The 27838-nt window shown below is 44.6% G+C and overlaps 1 protein-coding gene across 1 annotated transcript in view; it reads left to right on the top strand.

The window, feature by feature from the left end:
- Window positions 1-27838, top strand: part of PTPRZ1 (protein tyrosine phosphatase receptor type Z1) — a 156241-nt gene that overhangs the window by 88177 nt on the left and 40226 nt on the right. The window contains exons 7-13 of the mRNA XM_077855943.1: window positions 1222-1379; window positions 1535-1685; window positions 10913-11097; window positions 12734-12860; window positions 18982-19028; window positions 22786-23223; window positions 23311-26287. Coding sequence (XP_077712069.1) covers window positions 1222-1379; window positions 1535-1685; window positions 10913-11097; window positions 12734-12860; window positions 18982-19028; window positions 22786-23223; window positions 23311-26287 — 4083 coding nt within the window. The remainder of the gene's footprint in view (window positions 1-1221; window positions 1380-1534; window positions 1686-10912; window positions 11098-12733; window positions 12861-18981; window positions 19029-22785; window positions 23224-23310; window positions 26288-27838) is intronic.

The raw sequence follows: 27838 nt of genomic DNA, 5'->3' as shown, positions 1-27838 counted from the left end.
CAATTGATACAGCACTGTTTACTGAAAAGGCTGTCTGTTCCCACTACATGGTAATTTTTCCTGTCTTAAACCAAGTGACTCTATATGTATGGGTCTGGGTTCTCTATTCTCTTTCATTATTCTCTGTCTATCTTTGCATGAATATGTCACTGTCATGATTTCTATAGTTTAATAAAATAGATCTTCTTACCTGGTAGTGAAAGTTCTCCAGTGACTTTGTTATTGTTCAAGATTGTCTTAACTTTTGTTTTCCATTTAAGTTTTAAAATCAGTGTGTCAGTAAATACACATACATACACACATGTACAGAAGTTTCTGGGATTTGTTGACTCCATAAATCAGTTTGGGGACAATCAACACCTTCACAATACTAAATCTTCTGACTCATGAACTTGGTATTTCCCATCATTTTAAGGTTTTTATCTAATCTCAAGAAAGTTCTGTGATTGTCATTGTAGATGTCATACTCATCATTTGTTAGGTTTACTCGTATTTGATATTTGTTACGTTGCTTTAAGTTTCATTTTCTGTTGTTTGATACCAGTACATAGAAATAAAATTAATTTTGGTATATTGGTCCTATGTACAGTGACTTTACAAAATATATTTTTTAATTCTAAGTCTATAAATCCTTTTCAGTGTTTTCCATGCACAATCATGTATTTGGAAAATATCCAATATTTATGATTTTTTTTTCTTTTTCTTACCTTATTGCACTGGCCCAGTCCTCCAGTTCAGGGTTAATTAGAAATGGTGATAGCAGGAGTTTTTTCTCTCATTCTTTATCTCTAGGAGGAAAACTTACCCAGTAAGTCATTCTTAAATACAATGTTTACTACAGGCTTTTGAAAATAATCTTCACCAGAATATGGTTTTGCTTTTGATGTTTTTCACAAACTGGTATTAAGTCTTCTCAAATGATTTTACTGTATCTACTAAGATGATTACATGATTTCTGAATATATTTTATATGTGAAATAATCTCTCCAGTTGAGAAATCAGTCTCTGAAAGTTGAAATATTTAACCCTATGTAGCAATATTTGTAAAGAAATTCAAAATATGTTGGTTTTGTCACCATTTTTGAAATGTATCTCAAATATTCTTAGTTTCATTTCTTATTACATTTATAACAAACCATATGCCTCTGTTTCATAGAAGCCTTGAGCCACTCAAGTTCAGGTGTTGAGATTCCAACCGAGATGCATGTTGTTACTTTGTAGGGAAACAGGCTGCCTTAGATCCCTTCATATTGCTGAACCTTCTGCCAAACTCGACTGACAAGTATTACACTTACAACGGCTCATTGACATCTCCTCCCTGCACAGACACTGTGGACTGGATTATTTTTAAAGATACAGTTAGCATCTCTGAAAGCCAGGTAATCTTGGAAATTCAAACAAATGCAGAAATTTGAAGCAACTTAAAAATAATTACTTTCTAAGATTTACTACTGAATATCTATTTTAAAGCATTTGCAGATGCCTTTGAAGCAGATATGTTAAGCTATATGTTAAATGATGTTTTTTTTTCCAGTTGGCTGTGTTTTGTGAAGTTCTTACAATGCAGCAGTCTGGTTATGTCATGCTGATGGACTATTTACAAAATAATTTCCGAGAACAACAGTACAAATTCTCTAGACAGGTGTTTTCCTCATATACTGGAAAGGAAGAGATTCATGAAGCAGGTATGTATTGAAATATAATTCTTCTACTACTTTTACAGATTCAATGTTATAGCAGATAATTGTGGAATAATGGGAAATATACAAGACTTAGATTTTAGAAATATTTGATTATTAGCTTTATAGCTTTAGGTAAGCTATTTGACTTCTCTGAATCTCACCACATTTATAAAATAACATGTAAAAAGAGCTGTCCTTGGTGCTCCTGGGTGGCTCAGTCGGTTAGGCATCCCACTCTTGAATTTAGCTCAGGTCATGACCTCAGGGTCATGAGATTGAGCCCTATGTTGGTCTCCACATTCAGCATGGAGTCTGCTTGAGATTCTCTCCCTCCCTCTGCTTCTGTCTCTCCTTCTGCTTGCATACTTTCACATTCTTTCTGTCTTTCTCAAAATAAATCGATAAGATCTTTAAAATAAATAAAGCTGTTCTTCCCCACCGGAATTATCCCATTTTGCAGATGGGAAATACTGAGATTCAGTAAGGAAAATGATTATTAAACACATAGTAATAGATGGCAAAACCATATGCACAAACTTCCAAATGCACATTAGTGTTTGTGCTAAGAGCTTCAGGAAATGAATGCATACGCGGCTTAGGTCCACAGAGTTTGGGGAGGTCACTTCTGGTTGAGGTGGTCAGGAGCCTCGGTGAGAGAACAACATTTGAGCTGAGCCTTGGTGCATGATTTGGGGTGTAAAGTGTTAGTCTTTGTGTTGGCAGCTCTGAAGGAAGAGTATAACATGGGGATGAAAATCAAATGGACTGTATTCTTAATGAATAAAAAGGAAGTCTTTCCCCCAGTTTCCTTCTTTGGGGGAAAAGATGTTTGTCAGGGCCAGCAATGGAGAGAACACCAGGGAGATGTCTCCAGAGTGCCCTCTGTGTCTTTTGAAGTTGACACACAGTCATAAGCCTTTGAAGATGTCCAGAGAACACAATCAGATACACCTACTGACTTTTCCTTTTCCATTGACATTGATAATGTACCAGCTGATGAAACAAATAGGTGAAATAGCCTTTGCTTTGGGGACTTAAAACATTTCCAAGTACATGGCCTTCTTTGATCTCAGCCGTACGATGAATTTTTGGCCGTCTGTAATATTAATCTAATAATCATCTGCTTTTGAGGATTAGCATTAAAACAGCATGTTTTTGTTATTTTAATGTAATGTTTATGAGAAGTATTTATCCTTTAACAGCAACAGTAAAATAGAGCACAACAGAGATGAATAGCTACCTACATGTAACATGACAATAAATTTCTAATTGAATTGCCCCAAAGTGAGGAAATTTCATTATATTTCTACCAGCAGTACTAAATACTTAGAACATTCTGCTGGTAAATAATAGAGAATTGATTAGGAAAAAAAAAAACTACATTTAACCATCTCCTTTGAAAAAATACAATAGATCAAATAACATATTAAATAAATATGATATTTATTTGCCATGTACTTTTGTCAGTTGTATTTTATTAAAACCCTTCAGTGGCTTTCCATTGCTTTTAGAATAAAACCCAAACCATTCATCATTACATGGTCCTGTTTAGCACTTACTCGTCTTAGCATTTATTCTCCGCCACTGGCTTCCTTCTCTTGTACTAAATGGACTCTTTGATATCCCGTGAAGATGGAAAATCACATTCTCCCAGGTTGTATTTTTACATGCTATTTCCTTGCCGTGGCTGTCTTCTCTGCTGTTTTCACTTGCCTGCCTCCTCCTTGTTCTTCAACACTCAAGCAGACTTTGTATCCACTGGGGAGCCATCTCTGAGTCTGTCTCCATCCTCACCAAGCCTGGCTGTGGCCCGGGCATAGGACTGTGCACATGTGAAGGTGCCGTGCCCATGGAGGACAAAATCAGTGTTGCTCACGTGGAGTAGTGTCATTTCCATGCATCCAAAGTGTGTAGCAGTTGCCACAGTATAAGAATTGTCTGTTTACTTACTCGCCTCCCCCACTGGACATGGGCTCCGTGTTGGAAGTAATTAAGTCTTTACCTCCATTGCTGGGCTAATACAAGGCTCTCCTTCAGCAAATATTCGCTGAAAGAATCCGTTTTCATATAATAAAAATTTAGCAGGGCAGCTGGGTGTCTCAGTCCGTTGAGTGGCCAACTCTTGGTTTCTGCTCAGGTCATGATCTCAGGTTTGTAAGACGGAGCCTAGTATCTGGCTCAGCCCTCACCTGGAGTCTGATTAAGATTCTCTCCCTCTCACTCTCCCTCCCCTTATGCTCCACTCCTGCTCATGCTCCTTCATGCACTCACTCTCTCTAAAATAAACAAAATAATTAAAAAAAAAAAAAGTTATGCTTGATGGGTGCCTCTTGCACTGTTTTATGTATAAACTTTGTGTAGGACATTGTTCTTTTCACAGATAAGTGATGAAACCAAGTAATAACAAAAGCAGCAATAATCACCATGTATTGTGTCCACCAGTGGTTTAACTGGGCACGGAACCGTGTGAATCTGATTGCAGCTTCCCAACACCATCGTGGAGTTGGCCTTATTTTTCTTGTTTTACAGTTTGGGAAGCTGATGCCAAGTGGCTTGCCCTGCACAGAGCTATATCTTTATACCTGAACACAGATCTGATTCTAAAGCCTCCCAAGTTTTACAACAAAAACTGATGGCCTTAATGACATGACACTTTAAAAAAAAAAATAGCATTGGCAGGGTGTCTAGCTGGCTCACTCATTAGGACATGAGACTTCATTTCTTGTTCAAGAAATTAATTTCTTGTGTTCAAGGCCCCCCTTGGGCATGGAGCCTACCAAAAAAAAAAAAAGGCATTGGCTTTTTTCAAAAACTAGAAAGATTGAATTCTTGGTTTTTCCATCATGAGTATTTGCATTTATTATTTGCATATTCCTGGGCATATTCCTGTGATGCTTTTCTTCTTAATGGACACACTATACCCCTTCTACTTTCTGGGACTTAATTTGAGAATAAAAATTGAGGATTGCATTTATGTCCTGGTTTTAATCTTTATTAAACTTAAAATGAAAATAAGTTTTTAATTATATGAACATTATTTAAAAAGGCAGAGAACACATATAAACACAGGAAAAAAAGTAAAATCCTATGTAATGTCATGGCCCAGAGATCACCACCATGAGGATTTTGGTGACTATCCTTTCAGGACTTTCTCTTAAATTAGAAATATATTCTTATGCCTCACAAAAATGAGACTACAGTACATATATGTTTGTTGATTTTATTTTACTCGATGATACAAATATATCAATACAGCATTCTTAATTTTGTGTAGCATTCCATTGTATAGTCATAACAGTTTACTAATCCAGATGCTCAATTTTGGACACTCAGGTTGCATTAGTATACTTTGATATTGCAAATATCTAGCATCCTCATTTTGACCAAGAGAGAAGAGGTGGCATGAAAATTGTCAGAATATGGTTTTTAGTAAATGCACTGTGGAAAAAATACATTTTGCAAAAAACACACTGCAAATAATTGCAAAAACCACGTGAGGTCTGTATATCTATGTAAACTCCCGCAAGGTACAGATTAAGACGTGTTCATTTTTGCATTCATAGCAGGAACTCAGTGAATGTTTGTAAATGAATGCGTATTTTACTCCTATTTTACTAGAACTTCGGCCCTGTGTTTTTGCGTCTCTGTGTAGAGCTGCCCTTTATTAGAGACATTTCTTTTTGGCATCGTGGGATGGACCCCGCCTCTTCTAAGAACCACAGAATTTAACAGAACCTTGAAGGAGTCCGTAAAAACTGTCTTCGATAATGAGACATCTGTGTGACTAACTGTACAAACACAGCATGCGTGTGAAGGAGGTGAAGTTCAACTTCGAGCTCTCCTGCCGCCTTCTTAGCAGGTCTCTCCCGCAGCTAAGAAGCAGGGACCTCCCGGAGCACAGCGGGGGAAGAGCTGGGGCTTTAAAATCCGGTCGGCCTCTGGTATCAGACCCTGCTGCCAGTACTTACTGGTTAAATGAGAATTGTCAAGTCACAGGGTGCCTGGGTGGCTGTCAGTTAAGCGCCTGACTCTTGATTTCGACTCTGGTCATCTCTGGGTCACCAAGTCAGGCCCGCCTCAAGCTCTGCGCTCAGCGAGGAATCTGCTTGGGATTCTCCACCCTCCTCCCCACCCTGCCCCGCGCATGCACACAAAGGCTCACACACTGTCTCTAATAGATAGATAGATAGATAGATAGATAGATAGATAGATAGATAGAATCTTTAAAAGATTGTCAAGTTACTGGACCTATAAAATCAGACCACCTTGTTGTGAGGTTTAAATGGGCTAAAGTCTGTAACGCAGTACAGTCCCTCGAACATAATATGTCCCAGACTTGCCGCTGCTATGCATGGAGTGTGTGCATGCACACAGCCGTGTGGTGCGTGTCAGGGGGGCAAGCTATCACGACAGGTGTGGGGCGTTCCTCAAGCTTTTCATGTTTTAAGGCTTTGGCTTGTTGAACTAAATCATAAACGCACCTCAGATTTCACTTGCTAGCATTGCAATACATTCACTGCAAAGAGTCTAAAAAAATATGATAGAAAATGCTTTTCAAGGCAGGTTTGCATGAAAGGGTGACCCTGCAGCCTAAAACCGCCTTTGAGTCGCGAGACATTTTCTCTACTTCCCTGAAAAATGTCATGATGAATTAAACAGCAGTAGACTCGCCTTCCTGAAGGTCAGTGACTTTAAATAGCATCCGTTAAGGTCGTGTGGCCGTGACCCCTGGCCTCCAGCTGTATGCAGAAGAGTGACCTGAGGGTCATTTTCTCCCTAGAAGGTCCTGTATCTTGTTGAAGTCAGGCCCATGTGTCCCCGGAAAGGCTGATGACTGGGCTGGAAGCTGAAAGACGCCTTCTGGCCTCTCACCTGAGGCCAGGACGCCACTGCGCACAGGGTCCCGCCGCGGACAGGGTCACGTTGGGGCAGGTCATTTTGGGCTATGGCTTTTAACACTCGTGCCGGCGTTCACGTTCACTTTGTCACGACCTGCTGCTCCCTCCTGCCTTTGAGTCTTCGGGCTCCTGGCTGAGGCTTCCCCAGGACCCCCGTGTCTGCAGGGCGGCTGGGCCTCAGCGGGGCTGCGAGCTGTGTTACCCGCACCGGCCTCTGCTCCAGGGGCACACAGCCGGGCTGAACCTGGGGACATCCTGGGCACATCCTGGGCACATCCTGGGCAGGTCCTGGGCACGTCTTGGGAATGTCCTGGACACGTCCTGAGGACATCCTGGGGACATCCTGGGGACGTCCTGGGGACGTCCTGGGCACATCCTGGGCACGTCCTGGGCACATCCTGGGCATGTCCTGGGGACATCCTGGGCACATCCTGGGCACATCCTGGGCACGTCCTGAACACATCCTGAGCAAGTCCTGGGCACATCCCGGGCATGTCCCGGGCATGTCCTGGGCACGTCCTGAGGACATCCTGGGGACATCCTGGGGACATTCTGGGCACGTCCTGGACAGCCGTGACACTTTCTCCGCCTTCCCAGGAGCGCCCGCCCCGCCCTGCCCTTGCCCTGGCACTGAGCTCCCCGAGGGCGAGGACCGCACCCCCTGCTCGTGTGGCCTCAGACGGTGACGAGGCCTCCAAGGAGTGACACTTGCAGTGGCTCGCAGAGGAGGCCCCGCCCCCGTTCTTCCTGAGTGAGTGGCCTTCGCCCGGTGCCAGGGCACGAGGTGTCCCCCGCATGACCCGCCTCGGACCCCAGCTCTGTCGTGGCCGGGCCCGGCAGGGGACCCACGGGAGCCAGCTTCCGCTTCCTGGCCTGTGCTGCTCAAAGACACTACCTGTGACCGGGTCACGAGTGGCTGTGGAAGGCATTGGGCGTGGGCTTCAGTCCTGAAGAAAGCAGACCTCCCTGCCCCTCAGCCTCCCTGCCCCTGGGCCTCCCCACCCCTCAGAACTCCCTGCCCCTCAGCCTCCCTGCCCCCCGGCCTCCCTACCCTCGGCCTCCCCGCCCCTCAGCCTCTCCCAACCCCCGGCCTCCCTATCCTCTGGCCTCCCTACCCCTGGGCCTCTCCGTACCCCCCCACCCCCCACCCCTGCCTCCCTGCCCATCGGCACTCCCCATGATGAAGGAAATTAGTTTCGCTACTATTTATTGTATCAGTTAGTAGCTTGTGTTGGGTGTCTGAGTACATGTGAATCTGGAAAACTCTTCTTGGCTTTTAATCCAAGTACGGTGCTTTACAGAGTATATATCCTGCGAACATAACATAAGCCAATTCCAATAATGAAAACCTGGAAAATTTAGTGCAAATTAATAACTTACCCCATGACTATTACCCAGCTTTTTGTGTGTACACTAAACGTAGTGTACATGGAATGAACTAGATTGTTCTTTTAAAGATCCATCCCTACCCTATAGAAGGGCAGCCCTTTGGCAAGACCATAAGCAATATACAGCAGTACGGGTTTTCCTCTGGAGCACATTCTAAAGTGTATTATTCCCATAAAATCACCTATTTCAGCATCTAAATGATAAAGTCTAGCTAAAGATTTATAACATATTACTAAGCTGTTGATTATCACTAAACAAAAGGAACATTAAAAAATTTCCTGGGGCACCTGGGTGACTCAGTGGGTTAAGCATCTGCCTTCAGTTCGGGTCATGATCTCGGGGCCCTGGCTCAGGTCATGATCTCGGGGGGTCTGGTTCAGGTCATGATCTCGGGGGCCCTGGCTCAGCTCATGGTCTCGGGGGCCCTGGCTCAGGTCATGGTCTCGGGGTCCTTGGATTGAGCCCCAGGTCGGGCTCCCTGCTCAGTGGGGAGTCTGCTTCTCCCTCTCCCTCTATGTACTCACACAGTCTCTCTCTCTCTGATAAACAAATCTTAAAAAAATAATCCCTAATTAAAATGTAAACCTACACTATTAAATTACCTATAAGCTTTTACAGATTTGTAAAACACAGAAAGCAAGGGGAATAATAACCCGATGACAAGGAAATGCAAGTTTGTTTTTAAACTCCTACTTTATATTAATGCTGATTCTTAAAATTCAAAACATCTGCTGATTTCAACTATTAAGGCGGAATAAACACATACATCCAGCCAAAGTAATTGTGTGTTAATTAAGTAGCAGTCCTTTGGGCATATTTGCAGCCAATAATTTTCTATTTTCTCAAGAGATTTTTGCTTTGTGTGCATGCGTACAACTCTAATGAATTTTAAGATAGTTTCATTTTGTGGGGGGGGAGAGAATAGTTCACTTTAAATCATTCCCGCTTTCTAAAAAGGGGGATTGATTTTTTGTGGGACAAAGTCTACCCATGCTACTGTCCAGAATTGCTTTGACCTTCTCAGAAGGAACCTGGGCTTCCCTAGCAGCGAGACCCAGGCAATCCTGCTCCTCCCTGGACAGTTCCCAGCGTGGCTGGCTCACTTTGGGGATAATCGACGGTCTGCTGCCATCTCGTGGCCACTGAAGAAGTGTCCCTAGATGAGTAATGATGTCGTCTAGACCTGGAGAAGAATGCCTTGTCTTAGTCTGAATTCATGCTTTTTGATGAATTCACATTTTTGGAGAACTGTCCTCTTATTCCCAAAGGAACACCTCACCCTAAATCCTTAGTAAACAACAACAACAACAACACATGACAGTTTGTACAGTGAATCCTCCTGTCTCTCACTCATGTAAAGTCATGCGTGTATTATTAAGCATATATATTTATATTTTTCTGGATCATGTACATACCATTGCCAGCAGAGCATACATGGGCTCAAATTCCTGTTATCACACATGCAGAGACCATTCAGATTTCGATTTACGCGGTCAGGTGTTAGTTTTGACTGCTCTCTTGTGTTCATGAGCAAAACTGCAAGCTAGGAGAGACCACAGCCTTTTTGGTCCCACCCTGATGCTATCCTGAGTATATTTTCACTTAGTCTTTGTAGCGGTCGGTTGTCGGCTGTCGGCTGACTCAGGTCGACCTCATAGTCTCATCTCGTGGCTTTATAACATCAGGTGTCTCCCAGGAGCAAAGCTTGGATTCTGTGACCATGTCAGTCTTTAGCGTTACAGACCTTTCTCCTCTTTTGCAAACTGACCTGGCTTGTGAACGGATTATATTTATTGCTCTGCTCCAATAGCACAATATCATAAAATTTCATGATTTTCATCCTTGTAATTAGTCCAAATCATCACCTTATGAATATACTTCAGGAAGTATCAAAATCCTCTTTTTAATGGGACAAAATTTTTTGACAGGATTCCCAGCACGGGCTTGAATTCATTGTTAGGAAGTCCCTGAACTATTTTCAAACTCTTTTTTCAGATCAGACAAACAAATCTTCTAATTTCCTTTTTTTAAAATTTTTATTTATTTATGATAGTCACACAGGGAGAGAGAGAGAGAGAGAGGCAGAGACATAGGCAGAGGGAGAAGCAGGCTCCATGCACCGGGAGCCCGATGTGGGATTCAATCCCGGGTCTCCAGGATCGCGCCCTGGGCCAAAGGCAGGCGCCAAACCGCTGCGCCACCCAGGGATCCCTTCTAATTTCCTAAAATCAATTGCCAACGTGGGATTTTTGTCAGCAAGTCTGAAAAATACAGAAACGGTAGCTTTAGTTGTTCTCCTATAGTTTTCTCTGATAGGGAACTTTACACTATTTCGAGGATTTTGAAACAACAACAATGTCTGATAACAGACCATATGTTGTCATTTTAAATTCTCCTCATGCTGAGCTAAACATATCTGTTGGGCATGAAACGAGAAATAAAAACATCACGAGCTTGAAGACATCCTTTATTTTTAAAAATGAATTTGTATGCCAAATATATTCAAGACAGTATTCTAAGCAATATAGAAATAGAAAGCTGTGATGCTTGTGTGTATAAGCTAGTATAGGACTTAAGCCCTCTTGAGGAGAGAATAATGTAAGAGAACATGCAACTAATGCAATAGTTGTGTGTTAGGACAGACAGTTGAAAACGACCCAGATCGCTTCAGAGATCAGAGCCCACGTAACAGGAGGGAGCCTCTGACCTAGGCCTTTCCTGAACGGGAAGGTAGACGCAGGTGGAGGTAGGAGGGAAGGAAAAGTGTTCCAGGTACATGAGATGCCATAAGCAAAAGCTCCGCAGTGGAGAAGTGTAACGCTTTACCTTCTGTTGAAATTAAATGCAACACGTTTTCGTAGAATGTGTTTTACTTGTTAAAATCTTGGAGGCCGACATTTGTATCGTTAATTGTACCTTCTCTCTCTCTCTCTCTCTCTGAAGTTTGTAGTTCAGAACCAGAAAATGTCCAAGCTGACCCGGAAAATTATACTAGCCTGCTTGTGACGTGGGAGAGACCACGAGTGGTTTATGATACCATGATTGAGAAATTTGCCGTTCTGTATCAGCAGCTAGAGGGAGAAGACCAAACCAAGCGTGAATTTTTGACCGACGGCTATCAAGACTTGGTAACTATAAGATCAGTTGTTTCACGTAGTGATAGCACTAGCGTTTAATTTTCAAGGTGAGAACTTAACGGATGATGATATATTGTTGCCCTAAACTCTGTGTGAGACGCTCCGGTGGGGAGGAGGGGAGCAGAAGCTATACCAAGCAAACAAGGTCAGACCTCACAGTGAATCACACTAGGTTCTTACTTGTTTTCAGTGACAGGAAGATCACAGCTTGGCCACCAACAGCATTATAGAGCAGACACTTGCAGAAGACTTGGGAACTAAAACTCATCTCGCGTAGCCTCTCTTTACAAATAAAGGGACTCAAGAAAGAGCTAAATACCTTGACTATGACCTTGACTTTCTCACAGTTGTGGAAATAATTGAACGTAGAATCTCAGTGCTCTGATACGGTCATATATCGTTGTCCCCACCATCCTCTGCTGGCACAAAAAAATACAGCAGGGGACTCTTTGCATCGAATTTCCAAGTAGCAGATGTGAAATCACCTGAGTCCGAACCTTTGGAATAGGAGGCAGATAATTTTGAGGCAAAGGTCCGCTCCCTCTTCCTCCATAGTCATGCACGCAAATTAAAGAAAATAAAGTACGGTATGGGACAGTTGAAGCACTATGTTGTCCACCTGAAGCCAATACAGCACTGTCTACTAACTAGGTGGAATTAAAATTAATACTTTTTTAAAAAAAGTAACAGATTCCTTCTGTGACTTGAGCATCTCAGTACTAAATTTTGCCTTGGTAGGGAGGGATTGGCCATAGATTGGGGTCCAGTTGAGAAGACCCTGTCTGGGTATGGCTCCAGGAAAGCCCCACGGCAGGCCGGAGTCACTACTGACTGTGCCTTCAGACGGCCGGCATCCCTCAAGGTCTGGGTATCTGCACCTGGACAAAAACTGTCCTTGTTATCACGGTGCTGAGTATCATGTGGACTAAACTGATAAAATACATAACAACATTTTAACCCGGGTGTCTAGAACAGAGACATTATGAAGTACGTCCACTGTGAGGTTTATGAGAATATTCCATTCTTTCTTTTCATAATGATGTTGAGAAGATAATAATTCTAGCTTGTCTGGCATCTATATTGTTATGATAAAAAGATAAGTTGGGTGTTCACTGTATTTTTCACATCTTGCTCTTTGCCAATGCTGCATGTTTGTCTAAAATATTTAATTTGTAGTTTGGGGTACTCATTTATGAATTTGATGAGTTCTAGTAAAAATGAAACTTTCTCTTTTTTTTAAGGTTTTTATGTATTTATTTTAGAGAGAAAGAGAATGTGAGAGAGCATAAGTGGTGGAGGGGGAGAAGCAGGCTGCCCATCAAGCAGGGAGCCTGATGTGGGACTCGATCCCAGGACCGTGGGATCATGACCTGAGCTGAAGGCAACCTTTTAACTGACCAAGCCACCCAGGCATCCCAAAATGAAACTTTCTAAAACTAATTTCTAAACCAAAAAAGCCTAATTCACAAATATCACAAGTTCAACTTAACAACAGCCCATAAATTTTTTCTTAGATTAATAAGATAAATGTTCCACCGACAAATAAGAAATGCTTTCCAAAGGTAGATGTCTATTATGTTAGGACTCTTATAATACACTTATATAATTACTGACATCTCTCTTTTAGGGTGCTATTCTCAATAATTTAATACCCAATATGAGTTATGTGCTTCAGATAGTAGCCATATGCACTAATGGCTTATATGGAAAGTACAGTGACCAGCTCATTGTTGACATGCCTTCCGATGACCCCGGTAAGTGCTCTCCTGACATCCTTTATGTTATCTACATATATGAGGCTTGTTTAGTTACTGGATACAGTTGGTGCTTTATCTCTGACTTTATATTGTTTTGGCCAAAGGGCGAAATGATTTTTTTTTTTTTTTTGGTCTGGATCATCAGTTAATTTTATGAAGCTTGGAAACCATTTTCATTCAGCAGATGTGGTGCAGGACAATAAGTAAATTCATTCTAAACGTTGAAGTTTCCTATTTGTAAACTAAGAGCAGCAAAATCAGTTGTTATGTGTAATGGTCATCAAATGAAAATAGCTATGTAAATATCAAGACTTATATTTTCATAACGAAGAGTTGATTTCATTTGTGCTTATTTCCTTTTTCAGCACCCAAAGCATTTTGTAGTAAGTATACATGTGATCGTAGGCTCATGTGAGGTACTTTGGAATATCTGTACAAAGTATCCAGCAGCTTATCTTAGGTATTTTTATCCACTTTCTATAATTCTGTGTGAAGGGGGTAGAGTGTTTTCTTCTTAGCTGATTTGCCAGTATTCTTTCACAAAGCAAAACGAAGATGTTTCTAATTGTGCTTTATTTGCATGGATCTTCTCTAAGAATTATGGAAAAGTCTTTTGATCTAAAACCTTATGCAATAATCGAATGAAGTGCACAACATCATAATTTGACCATTTACAAATGAATACAATTAAAATCTTCCCTTTGTTAGCATAAGCAGTTTTAAGGTAATAGGATGGAATTATGTATGTACGTATACATGTGTATATGTACATGTTTATATACACATAGACATGCATACGCATATTCATAAATATATACAAACATGCATACACAAATGTAGATATTCTTCAGTCATCACTACCATACCTTGAGTCTACTCACTGATATTTTGTAAATTTTTAATGGAGATGGATAGTAAATAAACTATATCAATTATAGCATATTCCAGTTCGACATTGAAGGAAAACCGATATATTGATTAACCTTTGTGGTCTATATGAATTAGCAAGGACTTTAATCCCTTGTGAGCTTGCTCATTGATTACCTCAACATAGTTGGTCTCACTAGTTAAATTTTTAAGTTGATGTATATATGTCAGAGCATTAGATGATAGATTATATGTGCTTCTAAACCACGGGCTACGAAACTTGCCAAGCTATTTCCCAGGTTAAAATGTTGATGGCTGATAAATATTAATTACTACTATCATGATGACAGTATCACTAATTAATATTTCTTACGATCTGCATCATGGCCTGGGTATGATGTATTGCTGTTATTTAGCATTATTCTTCAAAATTAGGCTACTTTTAAATGGAATGTGAACACTAAATCTTATTGAAAGGTGGGTATCAAATTTACTGACCCTGGCTTCAGTTATACCGTCCTCCACTGTCATCCCTCACCACAGTTCCCCATATCGATCCACCTAGCAGTGCAACATTGACTATATTGGCCAATATCATATGTGAATTGAAGAAGTATGGCACGTAAAAATCTCCTCGAATCCTATTGTATATTTTAGGATATGAATTATATTAAATGCATTCATTTAATTTACTACCTTGGTTTAATTATAACACTCTCATTTCTGCACATGAAACAATGTCCCAGGAGTTTACAAAAAATAATTACTTCCAGCTATTTGTGTTATATCTTTCTTGCTCTATCCACTATGCCAGAATTTCAAACTTTATTAATTCTTTCGTTTTTACTTTTGAAATGCTTATTGCATAAAGAAAAACAGATCAAATGTCTATTTTCTACAGAAGTAATTTCTGAGTGATCCTTTTAGACTGACTCTATACTGGCACAAAGTACAACATTCTTGTATCATTTGTAGAACGTTCACATTTGTACAAAATAACAAATATTATAACTTGATTTCCATTTATTCAAAGGCTGAGGACAATGTCGAACTAATGAGATGTTAGTCCCCATGGATATCTCAGTCCCTTAAAGCATTTTGTACGGTAATGATGTTTTAGTAAAAGATGGTATTTGATTTGATGTTTCACTATGATATCCGTCTGTAAATCCAAGGTTAAAAACTTAGACTATTCTATAATTATTGCCACCAAAATAATTTGGTGGCAGTCCTTCATCAAAAACCAACTTACCCAAAGTTTGGGGTCTTCCTATTTCTTCATAAAGAAAAGATTTGTTCTTTTGGAACTTTTGTTCTGATCTAAAAGGCGGCAATGGCGTTTCAATTCATATATTTTTAATTTGTTACTAAAACTACATTATCTTAAATATTGTGTCTGTTGTAAATATATCACAGTAGAAGTCTTGATAAAAGTACTATCTTGTGTTTTAGTGTGATGGTACCTACCAGCTTTGTGAATTTTATAATTTATGTGGCTAATGTAGATGTAAGTGGCTTTTGAGTTTGCTGCTTATTTCATGGTTTTCATCAGTACCATTTCATCCTGTTAATCATATTGTTCATTACCTTAGTAACATTGTAATGTACCCTGTTGAATTATTTTATTATTATTTTGGATAAGCTGTTTTCTAAATACTGTATTGTTTTTTACTTTTGTTAAAAAGAAATGAAGGGGGTCACTTCTAATTGCCCTCATTCTTTCAATGGTAGATTTCAAATATCTTAATCAATATCTATGAAGGAAAACTCAACCTTCTAAGTTGTGCATTTAACTTTGGCTAATTTGATTATTGCTTGTGCATTTTCATTACACTTGCTGTGTACCACAGTGTCACCATAAAACGAGTGTCCATTAAATATGTCTATAAATTGCTATTTTAAAATAACCTGCATAAATTCATATTAAGAAACTATTCGAATTCCTCAGGAAAGGTTAGTAAGCTTAAAGTATATTCTTTCCAAATACTTTGTAGAAAACTATATTTATGAATAAACTATTCATAAATATATTTATTTCATTGTAACTAAAATAAGTGTGTCATTTCTATTCTATAATGTAGAGTTAATTATTATACAATTATAGAGGATATCATTTAAGTACACGTTTTAGGGTCTTGGTAATTATATGTGTTAAATTTAAATGCATGGTGACTTAGATCCACACATTTTTCTGTTGTTGTGTGCTTGTCAGTTGTGTAACAGTTGTGTTTGTTAAATCACAGTCTCTCTGTCCTCGCTCTGTATCATCATGTGCTATGGCTGTTACTATATAATATTTAAAATCACAGTTTCAAGATATTGCAGTCTACGCTGCTTCAACCTCTTGCAGTGTGAAACTTGGCTTTCTTTAGACAATTAAATAAGCCTTGCTTGCCAACCTACATCAGTGTTGCTTTTTTGTGTCGTGGAATATTAATGTGTTACTAACATGCTCTTCTAGAAAACTTAACATGACATGTGCCCCCAAACTAAACTGTAATGAAGCAATAATAGCTTTTGTTCAGTTATCACACATGTGAATTTTCTGTATTCGCTCAAAAAATACATTAACCGTCTTTACTGTGGGACTTTTTATAGCCTTCATGCAGTCTGTTTTGATGAAGTGAGTGAGAAGACTGCAAACCAGTATGATTTTGAACTACTTAATATATCAGTATTGCCTGAGTCCGATCAATGGCTGCTAAAATGCCAGTTTTTCTGGTGAAGAACCAGCAAGCCAGAGGGTACCCAATATGAGCTTGCGCCCATCACCAGAACTATGACTTGGGCGCTGTGAACTCTCAGACTCAGAAGTATGGCTTCAGAATCTCCAGGAAGATTAAAAAAAAAAACACACACACATTTTAAAAAAATGTATTTGACAGAGAGCATGAGCTGTGGAGGGGTGGGGAGTGGGAAGGGCAGGCAAAGAGAGGGAGAGAGAGGCAGACTCCCCTCTGAGCCGGGAGCCCGACGACATGGGGCTCGATCCCAGGACCCTGGGATCATGACCTGAGCCCAAGACAGACGCTTAACTGACTGAGCCACCCAGGCGCCCCTGATAGAAAAAATTTTCTAAAAGTATTGTGTTTAACAATTGTTCTAAAGACACTCAGCAGAGAGATTTCTGGATTATATGGGGTAAAAGGTGATCCAGGGCAACCCCAGAATTTTAGTCAATTCAAATAATCTAATTGGAAACCAAATTGAAGTTAACTTATGCTGTGGCGAAAGGATAAGGATAAATCACATGCAATGATGCACTCAGAGAATATTGAAAGGAAAGAAAATCAGTCATCACTGTGATAATTATACCTGCCCTGCCCCAGCCTTGACAATCAATAAGAAAACTACTTTTGCCTGTTAAAAGTATGAAGTTAGGTAAAGATGGACCATGTTTTAATTTGCTTGCTTGTTTGTTTTTAATTTTAAAACATTTCCTTAAACATGTTGAAGAGAACGGATTATCATTGAGACTTTTTTCCCATAGCCTCTTAGCAGAGAAAAATCGATAGTATAATATATGTGTCACTAGCAAACATTTCTTATGACTTGCCCTCACTAACATTAAAATATTTTAAAAGTTCATGAAGGGTGTGACTCCACTTAAGAGCATTTTGGTAAAATTATGCATGGTCTCACATGCTGAATTTAAAGGCTCTCACATGCATGAACTTCTCTAAATGTAGTTTATAGAAAATCATATTGAAGGTTCTTATTTGCCTTTTATAGTTTAGCTGCATCCCATCTTTAAACTCACTGTACTGATTTCCTTGGAGGTCATAGAGACACAAATGTTTCAAACTATTGAAATCCTCTCAATTCGAAAACATGAAGAATAAAGAGCATGAAAAACAAAAAATGGAAAACAGAGAACATTGATGGTCCAAATAAAGGTTTCCAAACTTTTTCATGGTCAGTTTTAATAAGAAAAAAACTAGTTGAGGGTTAGAATTTAACTCAATTAAAATTGTTTAGGCTAACAAACTTTGAGAGAGCTGAATGGCTAAGAGTATTAATTTTGCCTAAATTCTCTAAGAGATTGGCTCACTTCTAAATTTTTCTTGAATTCTCCTCTAAATGGAATCCATGCACAGGACTACATTTTATGGCCTCAACATTTCTTAATGCCTAGAAATTTTATGATAAAAATAAACTCAAGGAAGTCTGTATTATAGAAGAGGCCTGGATTTGATCATTTCCTGTAACGTTTCCTGTTAGTTTACTTTTACCTTTGAAAACTTTAGAGAATGTGCATCTCCCCTGAGGATACCTAGAGGCCACAAGCAGCACTGGGCTAGGGAAGAGCGTGAGTGTCGGGGGTGGAATGAGATTCTGTGAAGTAATAGGAACAAGAGAAGCATCGCTGTGCTAACGCTCGTTCCAGCTGAGCCCGACGCAGCTCAGATGCGGAGTGAACCTGCTTCTCGCTCGGCCCTCAGTGACCCGTGTGGTCTCCTTGTGGCGGGAGAGAACCAGTGCCTAGTCTCTCCTCATTCGCGGACAGGTTTTAAGATCGAGATAATCCATGTACTGGAAATACACGGAATCTGGTCCTTGGGAATAGCAGGCTTGAATGATCCTGGCCAGTGCATTCCCCGTCTAAACAGCACAGCCGGGTTTCCCTGGAGAGGAGGGACTGGGATGATGCAGGGACTGGGATGATGTGGTCCTGCGGCCACCAGGCTGGACCTGCGGGAAGACATCGGCCACTTGGTGCAATGCCCTGCGTACGTCTGAGCGTGAGCCCAAATCCACGGTATAAGAGGATCATTTGACCTCACTCCGAAGAGGAACTGAAGGGATAAGAAGCCGAATAAGAAAATAAGTCCTGTCAATTCTCCCCCTAATCCCTGGCATTTCCCTAACTATCAACCTGTTAAAGATGGAGGTCTACACTGAGAAAAAATCATTTGGGTTTTTTAATACTCCGTAGTGTCAGCCTGTCCCCCTCTCCCTTCTTAGCTTCAGTCACACACGAGGGGAGGAGGAAGGAGAAGGGAGTTGGGGTAGAGGATAGAAATGAAGGCTTCGACTGCAGCTTCACGTAGGTTGGCGTGGTGGCGTGTTACGCAGTGTTCAGTACTGTCGGAAACTAAAATCTGAGATTTTTATTTTTGGAGATTCTGTATTTTCAAAGCTAAAAAGCCTTCCCCCCCCCCCTTCTCTCTCCTCTTTCCATCCAAAGGTAAACCCACATGGTTGAAATAGTTGAATAAACATTTTAATAATTTTGTTTCTATTTTTGTAGAACTTGACCTCTTCCCTGAATTGATTGGAACTGAAGAAATAGTCAAGGTATTATGGCTCTTTTCATATTACAATGTTTTAAAATTAAAAAGTATTTTTTCAGTTATTGGCTAGATTTCAGATGTTGCATTAACCAAAGTTTGTGCGGCATTATTCATTGTAGGAGTTAGTTGCTGAGCTTCGTAGGTAGGCATGTAATTGATATACATGATTCCTCCACGGAAGAGTTGGAAGACACTTTGATAGTATAATAAAAAAAAAACCAAAAAGGTTGGTGATAATTTAAAAAGTGAACTTTCAAGATAATTATAGCTATAAACTATAACTCAGAATTTTTTCAATGTTCAAGTTTTTCTAAAAGACTAATATTTAACCAATTCTTAACATTTCTGCAGTTTATTTATAAATAACTAATGGCTGACAGATTGATATAAATATGAGCCAAAATATAGGTTGTATATACGCTTCTGCCCATTGAATCTAAACAATTGTGTATGGATTATTATTATAAATGTTTGTTGCTAACATAACGTCCTATAAGTAAATAAGTACTTTAAAAGATTTATAAATTTTAACATTAGCTCAATTTTTAAAATAGAGACAAAATGACTGGTGCATCTTCTGTCTCACCGTACAGCCAAATGTACTGTTCATCGTAACTGAAATTATGTTAAATGCAGGTGCTGTTCTTAATGTAATACAAATGTACACGTATGTATGTATGTGTGTATGAGGCCATAGAGCATGATAACTAATGCTACTACTATCTGGCAATGAATAGCCGCTAGGTTGTATTTTCACACGTAGAATTATCTCAATAATTTTTATGTCTTATAAAAATTAAAGGATTAATTTATACACAAAGGATTATTCTACCAAAGTGAGCAGTCTACCTTTCAACGAGAGTTCACAAAATCCAGCCAAGGATACCTTTGTGTGTGTCTGTGTGCCTACACATGGATAGGTGTAAACCTAGCCGCGATCACCAGGGTGCAGACTGCCGGCTTCTCGTTGCATCTTCACACGGTAGAGAGCAGAGCAGAAGCAGCAAGGTCTCTCATGACTCTTCCTAGAAGAGCATTAATCCCATTCATGAAGATCTACCCTTAAGACCTCATCTAATCTCAGTTACTTCCCAAAGGCTACACTTCCTAATACCATCACTCTGAGGGGTAGGATTTCTACATAGGAATTCAGGGAGGTACAAATATTTAGTCCATGCATGACACTATTCACTACCACGGATTCATGCAGGGATGAATGTTGGCAGATTCCTGGAACGTATCTGTAATGGTTATTTATTTATTTATTCATTCATTCATTCATTCATTCATTCATTCATTCATTTATGAGAGACAGAGAGAGAGAGAGAGGCAGAGATGCAGGCAGAGGTAGAAGCAGGCTCCCTGCGGGCAGCCCGATGTGGGACTCGATCCCAGAACTCCAGGATCACGCCCTGGGTCGAAGGCAGGCACTCATCTGCCAAGCCACCCAGGGTCCATGTAATGGTCTTTAAAAACTGAATTTGGAAGCCAATAGTTTGGGCGATGTTTCTTAGATTGTCTTCAAATAAAAATGCATTACTTTGAAGGATAAAGTATCTCCAGCATGATCCAGGCCTTACAATAAAATTTCCTAAATGGAAGCTGTGAAGAATAACAGGTGTGACACAGTTCAAAACCATAGTGGAAGAAAGATCCACAGTAACTTCATAAGAAAATATAGGAAGGAGTATACATTAAAATATTTGTGGTTTCAGGTTTGTATAAAGTAATCATAGAGGATGAATGATCTGTTCTTGAAGTGTTGACATGAGGTCACATGCCTTCATAGAGATCTACAAGATGTAAGGTTAGGTAGGATCAATGAATGGCACCTCATTTTCATCACATTTTTTAAAAGATTTCTTTATTTAGTTTAGAGACCGAGAGCGTGGGCAGGGGGCAGGACCAGAGGGAGAGGGAGAGAGAGTCTCGAGCAGACTCTGCACTGAGCACAGAGCCTGACCCAGGGCTCTATCCCATGACCCTGAGATCAGGGCCTGAGCCGAAACCAAGTGTTGGATGCTTAACCGACTGCTCCATCCCAGCACCCCCATTTTCATCAGATTCTGAGAGGTATATGAACACAGTTTAAGATTCAGATTCTTTCTCCTAAAATTGGTTAGTTCTTACTAATTTGTACTGTCAGTTTTCTTCTTTTAAGGGATGTGACTTTAAAAGATCTGACAAGTGACAGTCCTGCGGGCCAACAGAGGTAGCCCCTTGATCTCTCCGGCTCTGAGGGATCTGAGGATCAGGCTGGAGGAAAAGCCAGGCCGGGAGCCCCCTGCCTGACCCCCACCCCTCAGGCCCCTTTGGAGTCTCCAGCACCCCCCCCCCATGTGATAAATGTCCCAGCCCCATGGGTTATGTTGTGCGGCCAGATTTGACGTTAACCGTCACGCCCTGGCTGGGTGTTTGAAGAAAGTCCCTAAATGCTGCTGAGGCTGACGGGGGCAATAGCAGCGGAGGCTGGTCTTTGAAAGCCGGCCGCCGGGGCGGGGAGAGCAGATGAGGAGACCGGCTCCGCTGCAGCTGTTTCATGTCCACCAGTCCAGGTGGTGACCCGGAGTCTGCGGCGGGGACAGGGCTGCCGCGCTGCGTGAGGGGTGGCCGTTTCCTTTGCTTTCTCTGGGGGTGAATGTGTGCGTACGCTCTCTTCACACCTTTTTGGGAAGCAGAGAGAAGGCTGGGGACGAGAGCGAGCTGGAGTGGAAGCCCGGGGACCTGGGCTCGCTGCTGCCTTGCCTCCCCTTGTGTCCCCCTAAAGGGAAGCACGGTTCACGAGGAGGTTCACATCCCAGGCTTCAGAGTGACAACAGCATGTCCCATAGCCTACCTGGACGACACCTGTGGCCGTTTTGTTTTTGAAGCACATGATTAGACATGTCATAAAATGCACAGTTAAAAAAGAAAAAACAAACAGCAAAAACCATGGGTCTTGGTTGACCTCTAGCCAGAGTGCTCCTGGGCCACAGCAGTGACAAGTGTTCCTGAAAGACTGGGTCACCCCAATGGTGTTTCAAAGGAAAATATAAAATTACCTGGTGCTAGAAGCATACTCTGACAATTTGTTTTTAACAGAGTGTCTGTGGGGCACCTGGTGGCTCAGTTGGTGAAGTGTCTGGCCTCTTGGTGTTGGCCCAGGCCATGGTCTCAGGGTCCTGAGATCGAGCTCCCGGTCAGGCTCTGTGCTCAGCTGGAGTCTACTCGTCCCTCTCCCTCTCTCTCTCAAATAAATAAAATATTTTAAGACAATAATAATAGATGTTAATTGGATTTAAATAAAAACTTTTTTAAATATAAAAGAAGACGACGATGTCCACCTATGCCTTGAGTGGAAAATATTTAAAACAAAATGAAAGGGAATCCCTGGGTGGCGCAGCGGTTTGGCGCCTGCCTTTGGCCCAGGGCGCGATCCTGGAGACCCGGGATCGAATCCCACATCGGGCTCCCGGTGCATGGAGCCTGCTTCTCCCTCTGCCTGTGTCTCTGCCTCTCTCTCTCTCTGTGACTATCATAAATAAATAAAAATTAAAAAAAAAAAAAAAGAATAAAGGCAGCCGTGAACAGGTGTCCTCAGGGGTTTGCGGAGTGTCCTGGGAGGGGGACGAGAAGGGTCCTGGGCTGGAGGCAGGGGAGGGCGGGCGCGGCCTGGGTTCGCGCCGTGGAGGTGAGCGGTGCAGGGCGGTGTGAGGCGTCATTGCGCATTCGGGCGCTTCCTCCTTCCTTAGGTCCCATTGAATCTCGTTTGCTTTTCAAAGGAGGAAGACGGGGGCGAAGACAGCGGAGAGGACGCTCTCGTGCATCCCCGCAGAGACGGCGCCACAAGCCACCTGCGGAGGGAGGAGCCCCAGACTCCGACCACAGCCGGCTACAAGCTCGCGGGGACCCAACGCGACGAGGCCGAGCCCCGCCGAACCCCGGCGAGGGCAGGCGGAGCCCCGGGGCAGGGCGTGCGCCCCACCTCCCGGGGGGTCACGGCGCCCGCCCCCCGCCCAGGGCTCCCCGGGACCCCCGCGCCCGGCCGCTCCCAGCTGCACCTGCCGGGGCCCGCGGGGTCGGGGGCCGAGTCCCCGGAGGCGTCCAGCGACCTGGGCGAGGACGAGGGCCTGCTGACCGCGCTCGGGCTGGCCCCGCGCGCCGCCGACTCCCCGGGCTCCGGGGGCTCCGGGGGCTCCCGCGCCGCAGCCCCGCCCGCGCCCCCGCCCCCGCCCCCGCCCGCGGGGCCCGCCCCCGGGGAGCCAGCCGCGTCGGGCTCCGGCTCCGGCTCCGGCTCCGGGCCCGAGGAGCCCCCGCCCGACGCCGCCTCCGACGCAGGCGGGCCCGGCTCCGCGCAGCCCTCGGCCCCGCGCGCCCCCGCGACCCCCGCGACCCCCGCGACCCCCGCGACCCCCGGCGCGCACGGGCCGCCCTCCGCCAGCGCGGCCTCGGCCCCGACGGCGCCCCCCGGACGGCAGGACCCGGGCCCCCCGCGGCCCCCCGCGAGCGCGGCGCACCCGCCCAGCACGCCGCCCGGCTCCCACGGTGAGACGCCCGCCCGGCCCGCCCGCGCTAGCCCGGCCCGCCCTCTAGCCCCCCCGCTGCTTGCCGGCCCGACCCGCAGCGCCAGCCCTGCCGCTGCCAGCCGCGCCCCTGCCCCGGCCCCGGCCCCGACCCCGCACGCCGCGCCCCGTGACTCCGCCGCCGCCGCTTCCCCGACGCTTGTGCTGCCCGCGCCCCCCGCGCCCCCGCTGCTGCCCCCGCCCGGCGCGTCGGGGGACGGGGACGGCGACGGCGACGGTGACGGCGACGCCGACTGGTCGGGCGCCCCCGCGGACAGCGCGCTCCCCGCCCCCGACGGCCGGCCGGGCCCCGCGACGCCAAGCGCCGCACCTGTGCCCCCCGGGCAGGCGGGGCCGCGAGCGGAGGCCGACGTCGCGCTCCGCCCCGAGCCCGCCCCGCAGGGGGTGCCCGACGCCCCGGACGACGCCCCGGAGGACGCCCCGGAGGACGCCCCGGAGGACGCCGTCGGGGCGCAGGCCCTCGGGGCGGCCGGGCCGACCCCTGCGCTGGGCGCCGCCCCCCGCGAGCCCGCTGCTGCCCCCGCCCCCGCCCCGCCGCCCCCCTGCGAGCCGTCGGCCCTCCCCGCGGAGCCGCTGCAGCCCTCCCTGCGGGCCCCCGAGGGGCACGCCGCGCCCACCGCCGCCCCGCCCGCGCCGCGAGAGCCCCCGACGCCTGGCAGCCCGGGACCCGGGAGGGGGCAAGGCGGGGCCGCCCCGGGGGTAACCGCGTCCGCCCCCGGGGCCCTGGGGCCCGCCGCTAACCCCCAGGGTTCAACCGTTTCTCGTGCAACTGAGAAATCCTTCGAACCGCTGTGGCCTAGTCGCCAAAGTTCGCAGTGGGCTCCGTCCTTGCTCAGTGAGGAGCCGCTGCCCACGGCCGGGCTGCAGGTGAGCCGTGCGCTCGCCCCGGGCGGAAGGCGTGCACCTGCTACCCCGGCCTTACTCACGAGCGAGCTCCTGTATCCCCATGAGCTTCTCACCTCCACCGACGGGTCCCTGGCCCACGAGGTGCTGGCTGGGGCCCCAGCCTCCACGGCCTGGCTGCAGGTGAGCCATGCGCTCGCCCCAGGTGGAAGGCGTGCACCTGCTACCCCGGCCTTACCGACAACTGCGCCACCGAGCACACTCACGACCGAGCTCCTATATCCCTATGAGCTTCTCACCTCCACCGACGGGTCCCTGGCCGACGAGGTGTTGGCTGGGGCTCCAGCCTCCACGGCCAGGCTGCAGGTGAGCCATGCGCTCGCCCCGGGTGAAAGGCGTGCACCTGCTACCCCTGCCTTACCGACAACTGCACCACTGAGCACACTCACGAGCGAGCTCCTATATCCCCATGAGGTCTTCACCTCCACCGACGGGTCCCTGGCCAACGAGGTGTTGGCTGGGGTTCCAGCCTCCACAGCCAGTCTGCAGGTGAGCCATGCGCTCGCCCCGGGTGGAAGGCGTGCACCTGCTACCCCTGCCTTACCGACGGCTGCGCCACTAGGCACACTCACGAGCGAGCTCGTATATCCCCATGAGCTTCTCACCTCCACCGAGGGGTCCCTGGCCGAAGAGGCGTTGGCTGGGGTTCCAGCCTCCACGGCCAGGCTGCAGGTGAGCCATGCGCTCACCCAGGGCGGAAGGCGTGCACCTGCTACCCCTGCCTTACCGACAACTGCACCACTGAGCACACTCACGAGCGAGCTCGTATATCCCCATGAGCTTCTCACCTCCACCGAGGGGTCCCTGGCCAACGAGGTGTTGGCTGAGGCTCCAACCTCGACGGCCAGTCTTCAGGTGAGCCATGCGCTCACCCAGGGCGGAAGGCGTGCACCTGCTACCCCTGCCTTACCGACGGCTGCACCACTGAGCACAGTCACGAGCGAGCTCGTATATCCCCATGAGCTTCTCACCTCCACCTACGTGTCCCTGGCCAACGAGGTGTTGGCTGGGGCTCCAGCCACGTTTTCTGACTCGCCTGTAACCACCCGTCATTCTGTTCCCCCAGCAAGTGTGTACGCTTCCATCACAGCTGTCCCCACCGGCACACAGAGCCCTGTCCCCACAACCAAGGTGCTCCTTCCTTCCAAACCAGCTTCCGGGCAGATCCCGAGTGCCAGGGCTGATGCTGGTTTAGTGGGTGGTGGTGACGATGGGGATTCTGACGATTATGACGACGACGACGACGACAGGGAGAGAGAAGGCCTGTCCGTGAGCAGGTGTATGTGGTGCTCCTCCTATAGGGAGTCCCAGGAAAGGGTAACGAGCGAGGCAGACACCCGAGAGGGCAGTCGTGTGGATCAGGCCGCCCCGACCTCAGGGTCACTATCTGAAAGCTCTGCGGAAGACAGTAAAGGCACAGGTGTGATAGCAGACAGTCAGGCGGCCCCGCACAGAGGCGCTGAGAAATCCCCGCCAGCGCCCGAGCCGCCCCAAGAGCCCCGGAGCGGGGAGCAGGAACATGACCCTCAGACCGGGAAGGCCCGGCCTCCTCGCCCCCCGGAGCCCGGAGCATGGGCCGTGGTTGCCGGTGACGAAGAGAGCGGCTCAGGGCACGCCCTCGTGGATAACCTGAATGACAACGACACCTCCACAGATTTCAGTTTTCCAGACATTAATGAGAGAGATGTGGATGGGGGCCTGGAAGCAGGTGACTCAGAAACCCCCCCCAGATCCCCTCAGTCCTCCACGCCGACGGTGACTAGCAGGCACTCGGAAGTATTCAACATTTCAGAGGCAGGTTAGTTCTGGATCCGAGAGATAGACCGAGGTGTGGTGGTTTTCTTCCTCCAAAAATAGAAAAACCATGGAAGGAGGCAGTGGTAAAGTGGCACATCGTTTTGTTTTTGAATCAAGACATTCGACATAATCAATTTACAGTTTTTAAAGTATTATTTTACTCATTTCAAACGAATACTCGACATGCTTTGGTAGCAGAGAGAAAAAAAAAAACGTTTTTTATTTATTCTAAATTTTTCATATTCTTCAAGATGCCAGTTCCATGTAGGAGCAATTATGTGTGTGCAATGCATTTTTAGTATACTGCCTTTTAAATGATAGACTGGAGTGTGCTGTTTTTGGACAGTTTAACTTTTATATTCACTTATGTTCTAAAGTAAGATGTGATCTAATCTCACTGAATGATAAAGTGGATGATTAAATTCTGATAGTAATAATATGATAGAAACACCTCTCTGACCCACCCCATGGAAAAGATATGATAGTCTGCACATCCACGTCAGCCTGGGGAGCTTTAAAGGGTTCTGTTGCTGAGTTTTGAGAGTTAATGCTAAGATCTTTTTTTTTTTTTTTAAGGTTTTAATTTTTTCAAGTCGTCTTTGTTTGGTTACCCTAATGTTGCCTAAAGAGGGCAGTGTGAACTAACAAGATACGTTCTACTTTGGACTTGCAGTGATTCGCCTTTCTAAGAAGTTAGAGAATGGCATTAATATGCATAGTCTGTATAGGTATTGTATGACAAGATGTAAAACACTAGAACATTCTCTGTAGAAATGCATTTCATTTGTTAATGTATTTTATGCAAATTAGTTATTGGCCAGCTGTTTCTCTGAGCAGATTACCTGCAACATATATAATACAGATGTTTGTTTTAAATACCAATGGGGAGAAAGGGAAATTCAATACCATTAAGCATATGAAATACCAGATAATTTCATTGAGTTGATCGTAGGAATTTTATAGTTTGTTAAATTTTAAGGCATTTTAAAAATTAACAATGAAAATATTTAAATCTCAACATAGTAAGTCAAAAGATAGTTTAAGGTACCATCTCGTAATCTTACTTCATAGATGCAGATACTTATAAGCCATATCATAGATACCAGTCTCATTAGGACATTTTTTTCTCTTCGTTATTTCCATCCTTTGAATTAGTTGTATATTTTTCTTTCAGTGCAGCAGCAATTAAAAGTTTGTACATTTTGATAGAGAAGTTTTTCTACATTCTGACTTGATACCTATTTAACATTGCATTCCAGTTTAAACATTACACTCTGATATGTGAGAATGAATAATGAATCCATAGGTCACCATATTCATTAGTGTTGCCATATATATGATTGTTATCTGGCTTCAATTATAGTACATGGCTTTTTTAAAAAAAAATTATTAGATTTATTTTAAAGACATATTAGGAATTCATCCTTTTTTTTTTTTTTTTTTCTATCTTACTAGGTAGTAACATCATCATATGTCCTTGCTAGATTATGCTGTTATGGAGAAACTATATATATTGCAACGTGCCAAACCTAGAATTATCGATTAAAACTTA

The sequence above is a fragment of the Canis aureus genome, chromosome 18 (genome assembly GCF_053574225.1).
Source record: "Canis aureus isolate CA01 chromosome 18, VMU_Caureus_v.1.0, whole genome shotgun sequence".
Lineage (NCBI taxonomy): Eukaryota > Metazoa > Chordata > Mammalia > Carnivora > Canidae > Canis > Canis aureus.
Note: the sequence above shows the minus strand (reverse complement) of the source record. Positions and strands in the feature narration are given on the sequence as shown.